This window comes from Vombatus ursinus, unplaced genomic scaffold (genome assembly GCF_900497805.2).
Source record: "Vombatus ursinus unplaced genomic scaffold, bare-nosed wombat genome assembly UNPS02014859.1, whole genome shotgun sequence".
NCBI classification, from domain to species: domain Eukaryota; kingdom Metazoa; phylum Chordata; class Mammalia; order Diprotodontia; family Vombatidae; genus Vombatus; species Vombatus ursinus.
Window position 1 is genome coordinate 2,645,632 of NW_020954637.1, and position 5,611 is coordinate 2,651,242.

The 5,611-nt window shown below is 46.1% G+C and overlaps 1 protein-coding gene across 2 annotated transcripts in view; it reads right to left on the reverse strand.

Annotated features, from left to right (window-relative positions):
• The window catches only part of EPHB2 (EPH receptor B2), a 191,204-nt gene extending 187,629 nt beyond the window's left edge, over positions 1-3,575 (reverse strand). For both annotated transcript variants that reach the window (XM_027841405.1, XM_027841404.1), the window contains exon 1: positions 3,513-3,575. In XM_027841405.1, the coding sequence (XP_027697206.1) occupies positions 3,513-3,569 (57 nt within the window). In that variant the 5' untranslated portion in view covers positions 3,570-3,575. The remainder of the gene's footprint in view (positions 1-3,512) is intronic.
• Between the last annotated feature and the right edge of the window lie 2,036 nt (positions 3,576-5,611).

A 5,611-nucleotide genomic window follows, 5' to 3' on the forward strand; every position in this document is an offset into this window, starting at 1 on the left:
CCCAGCTCTGACATCCTGTGTTCTAAGGGCCCTCCCAGCTCTGACATTCTGTGTTCTAAGGGCCCTCCCAGCTCTGACAATCTGTGTTCTTAGGGCCCTACCAGCTCTGACAATCTGTGTTCTGAGGGCCCTACCAGCTCTGACAATCTGTGTTCTGAGGGCCCTCCCAGCTCTGACATTCTGTGTCCTAACGTTTCTCTCCCAGCTGTGACATTCCACGTTCTAAGGCCTTTCTAAGCTCTGACATTCTGTATTCTAAGTGTCCCCTTAGTCCTCAATCCTGGGAACCCTAGCCCTTAAGCAGCACTTGGTCTGGGACGAAGGGACTGTGATCAGGATGGTATCTGCTCCTCACCCAGTCCACCCTATTGTACTGGTCTCTACAACCCTTCCATTCCCCGGGGTCTCCTGATGTCAGCCCTGTCCCCAGAGAGGAAGCCATTCTTCTCTTAAGTATTCTCAGAAAGGACTCTGAAACAATTCTTACAACCTTTGGAAGCACTTAAGTCCTTTGGGTCAAACCCCAACTGGCCTATTCCAGGTTGAGAATCCTTGATTTGGAGTCAGAAGACTTGAAGCTGAATCACGGATTCGTAATTTATTGTGCGACCACAGACAAGTCACTTCATCTCTGAACCTCAGTTTCCATATCTGTAAAATGGGGGTAATAACACCCACACCATCTAACTCACAGGGCTGTAACTAGAAGGATTTGTCAAAAGTGCTATGTAAGGATGACTGTTGCCCCATGACATCACAAATAGGAGGCTGGCCTCCTAGCCAGAAGACCCAGCCTCAAGGCTCACCTCTGACACACGCTGGGTGTGTGACCCTGGCAGGCAGCTTAATCTCTCAGTGCAATAAGCAACCCTCTAACTTGCAGAAGAGGGGTGAACCTGTATGGATGGAGGGAATTTTCTCACGGGAAAGTGGCTGTCAATGAAACCTCAGCTCCAAGCCCTCTGCCGATCCCTACACAAGAAGGAGTTGTTGTTATTGTTCTCAACACTCCATTTCTTTTTCTGCCCTCAGTTTCTAGAAGGACAGAAGAGTGACTAATAATAAACTCTCTTCTCTGTACGGTACTTTATGGCAAAAAGAACTTTCAATTATGTTATTTGTTCTATAATTTTATCAGTGACTTGGATAGAGGCTTTTCACATTTGTGAATGCTGGACAGCTGGCAGGGATAGACAGCTAAATACATGAGGTTCTTAACCTGGGGTCCACCCATCCCCCAAGGAGTCGATGGATAGATTTTAGGGTGAACCAGGATGGGAAAAATGTCATCTTTATTTCAATATAATTGTTTTCCTTTATGAGCTTATGTGTTTTATGTTAAGCATTTTAAAACCTCCAAAGATTTCCCCAGACACTGACCATGGAAGGATCCATCCCACAACAAAGGTCAAGAACCCCTGCTTTGTTCAGAGGATGGCTGTGCTAGTTAGTGTGGGGTAGGGCCTAGGGGTGGCTTAGATATAGACAGGGCTGGGGTAGGGCCTCCAAGGAGGCTGAGGGGCTGGAGTTGGGAAGGGCAGGTGAGCCTGGGGAAGCTGGGGATCGGGAAACAGCAGATCCCGCGGGCTTCCCAGCCAAGCTCCTCCCCATTCCTCACCCCTCCAGAGTCCCCCTTTCCTTATCGCTCCACCACGTGACAAAGTCACCCCCTTGTTATAGCTGCTGTTGTTCAGAACTTAATTAGAGCACTTAATTAGAGCACGCTGCCTTTCTCCCCTCTCTCTAATTAACATGCCAAGGACTCACAGACTAAACACCCCAAATAACGCATTCAGGCTGCCTGCAGCCAGACCTGCCCTCATTACTAGGCCGGAGGTGGGATGGGGGCCGAGGGTGGGAGTGAGGGGAGGTGGCAGGCCCTGCTCTGTATCAGAAAAATGAAGGACACAAAGAGAGAGGGGGAAAGAGCCCAGCCCCAGGGGACCCTCCCTCTTCTACTGTCTTGGAAGCAACAGCTGATTCCCAGTAGCCACAGAGGCCATTGGGCCTGATGGGTGTGGTGAGGGTTCAGGAACTAGGAGACAGCACAGAGGGAAGAGGAAAGGACAGAGAGCCTGTAAGGGTCCCCCAAGGGAGGCAGCTCAGGGCTGTAGGCCGAAGTGATCGAGGAAAGAGGAATGAACTCAAGTCAGGGGACCACTGCCAAAGCCCTGCCAAAGACAAGCAACGTGACCCTGGGCAAGTAACTTCCCCCTCTGGGCCTCAGGTTCTTTATCTGAAAACAGGGAATAATCCTTGCATTAGCTACCTCCCGGGTATGTAAGGAAGGAGCTTGGTAGACCCTAAAATGATTTAGAAAACATCAGGTCTTATGCTCCAAATAAAAAAATCCATAACTCATAACACTTACACTCTCACACAAGTCTCCCTCCATTGATTTACTGATGGACCCTCCAAGATTAGGCCTACAAAGCTCAAGGTTAGTTTGGATGATGTGCCGGCAAAAGTCTTGAACCTGGAGCCAGAAGCCCTGGGCTCTGATACTTCCTTGCTGTGTGACCCTAGGCAAGTCACGTGCCCTCTAGGAGCCTTGTTCCTTGTACTTTAAGAGCCCTCCCAGCTCTAACTTTCCATGTTCTAAAGTCTTTTCCATCTCATGTTCTAAGGTCTCCTCTAGTTCTAACATTCTGTGCTCTAAGGGCCCTCCCAGCTCTGACATTCTGTGTCCTAAGGGCCCTCCCAGCTCTGACATCCTGTGTCCTAAGGGCCCTCCCAGCTCTGACATCCTGTGTTCAAAGGTTCCTCCCAGCTCTCACATTCTTTGTTCTAAGTGCCTTCACACCTCTGAAATTCTGTGTTCTAAGGGTCCCCCCAGCTCTGACATTCTTAGACTCCTTCCAACTCTGACATTCTGTATTCTAAGTTTACTTCAGGCTCTGACATTCTTTGTTCTAAGGGCCTTCCCAGATCTGACATTTTCTGTTCTAAGACTCCTTCCAGCTCAGATGTTCTATGTTCTAAGGACCCTCTGAGCTCTGAACTTCCAGATTCTGAGAGCCCTTCTAGAGTTCCTTCTAGTTCTAACATTCAATGTTCTACCATTCAGGAACGTTCCTCAGTTCCAAGCTGAAAGGCTTAAAAGATGGGCAAAGTAAGGAGCCTTCTAAGGACCTTCTAGCCTGAGAACTCTAGGAAGGCAGGAACAATGCTGGGGTGATGCTGTCCAGGGAGCCAGAGAGGAAGGCGTCGGAATTTGTATTAATTTTATAAATATTTTGTATCTATTTATCTGGGTACATGTTGTCAATCACCCTCCCCTCCTCAGCAGAATGTAAGCTTTGGGAGGGAAGAGACTTTGGTTTTTATCGCTGCATCCCCAGGAGCTGGCACCAGACAGGGACTTAATAAAGGTGTATTCACTGACTGATTGAAGAGTGTCCATAATGACCCCTGAATGGGGTGGGGGAAGGAAGCGCAGCAGCGTGTCTTGCACCCACATGCACAGTCCAGGCGTCCTAGAACCTTCCAGGCAGATGGAAACATCAACTCACCCCGGATGTAGGATGTACAATCCAGCCCAGCTCCGCAGTGGCGGTGGTTGAGTCCATCAGCGTTTCTGCAAGGAGAACACAGGGTCAGGGGAACCAGAGATATAATGAGGCCTGAGGCAGTTTGGGCTGTTGGCGACAAACCTCAACCCTCCACCTCCCCAAACCTCTTCAGCTTAGAGGATTCATAAGGCAGTATGGCACAGCCAAAAGAACCCATGAGTAAACCTGGAGGATGCCTTACGAGGTCTCAGTTACATAGAGGGAAGCCTTGAGAGCACCTTCAAAGCAGTGACCCATCAGGGCCTCAGGAGACCTCTCTTGGCTGAGAGATGATGGACTAGGCCGGAGGCTCTTAACCTTTTTGGGGGGCAGGGACCCCTTTGGCAGTCTGGTGAAGCCTACAGAGCCCTTCTCAGAATCAGGTTTTTAAGAGCATAAACTAAAGTCCACAGGGTTACAAAGAAAGTCAATTATTTTGAAATACAGTTTTCCAAAAAATAGTTTTTTTAAAGTTCACGGACTTCCCCTCCCTTTCCCCAGGCTAAGAACCCCTGGTAAGAATGAGACAAGCATTGCTTGACTAGGCTTATTTGCCACAAGGGAAGGCTTCAATGGGGGGAGGGGGGGTGGACGGAGGTGAGTTGGTGGGTGGTCAGAAAGATGCAAAAGAAAGCGAAAGAGAAAAGAGCATAAATCAAATATTTTTAAAATACCCAGAAGAAAACAAAAATGTTCAGAAGGGTTGACACAAATGGGGCAATTTTGTTCATCTAATTAATACAATATTGTTTGTTTTATTTTGTTTTAGAAAAAGTTTTAAAAAAACAAGCTATTTGTAACAAATTTCCAGCTTCATATGCAATCCTGTTTTGTTTTTCTTTATATAGAAATGTTGATTTTTGTTGATGTTTGTTAAATTTATGATTTAAAAAAAAATTGAGCACTGGCTTTGAGTCAGAAGGGAGAGGGAAAGGGAAGGGCATATGCATTTATTAAATGCCTACTATGTGTCAGGCCTCGTGCTAAGCACTTTACAAATATTACCTTGTTTGATCCTCATAACAACCCTGGGAGGTGGGTACTGTGATTATCTCCATTTTACAGTTGGGGAAACTGAGGTAGACAAAAGTTAAGTGACTTGCCCAGGGTCTGAGGCTACATTTGAACTCAGGTCTTCCTGACTCCAGACCCAGAGCTCTATATATTGGCCCACCTAACTGCCTCAGAGGAGCTGTGTTCAAATCGCATATCTGATGCTTCCTACCTATATGACCTTAGGCAAGTCAACTAATCTCTTTGGGTCTCTATTTTTTCATCTGTAAAATGAAGGGGTTAGCAAGATTCCAAAAAACTGACAATGAATAACACTACCCACTTCCTGACAGACGGGGATTGGATTCAGAAAGTAGAATGAAACCCACATTTTTAATATGGTCAATATGAGAATCTGTTCTGTTTCACTATACATGTTTGTTATGAGTTTTGTTTTTCTTCCTTTCTTTTTTCTACTTGGGGCAGGAAGGAGAGAGGGGTATTTATAGGATCGTACTCCTTACTGGAAAAAAAAAAAAGGTCTTTGAAGTATTTTTTTTAATGCACAGAACAGAAGAAAGGCCAAAAGGAAACACACATAAGCTGGACAGTTTTGAAAGTTGCATGTTGAATTTATAATACATGTTAAAGTAAATGGAAATTGTTAATAAAAGATTCACCATTTCATGTACATTGCTTTATCCTGTTCTGTTTTGTATATGGAAATTAATGCTCATTTAACTTAGTGTTTGTTATGCTCAGAATAAAAAAAAAAAAACATTTTGGAAAAACCAAATGAAGAGGCTGAACTAGCCGACCTCTGAGATCTCTTTCAGCTCTTGAATTATGACTGTGGAATCCTCTAGGCTCCAAGGCTGAGGAAAGGCAATGATGAGGAAAGAAAGAGGGGAGCTGGCAAAAGCCAAAGGGGAAGAAGGAGGATTGAACCGCTTGTGTGCTGGGGCTAAAAGCATCATAAAAAGAAACCTCGTTGGTTTGAGGGCCAACCACAAAGCTCTCCAGCCTCTGCCACTCTCCAGACTTCTTGCCCTCCCAGGACCCTTACC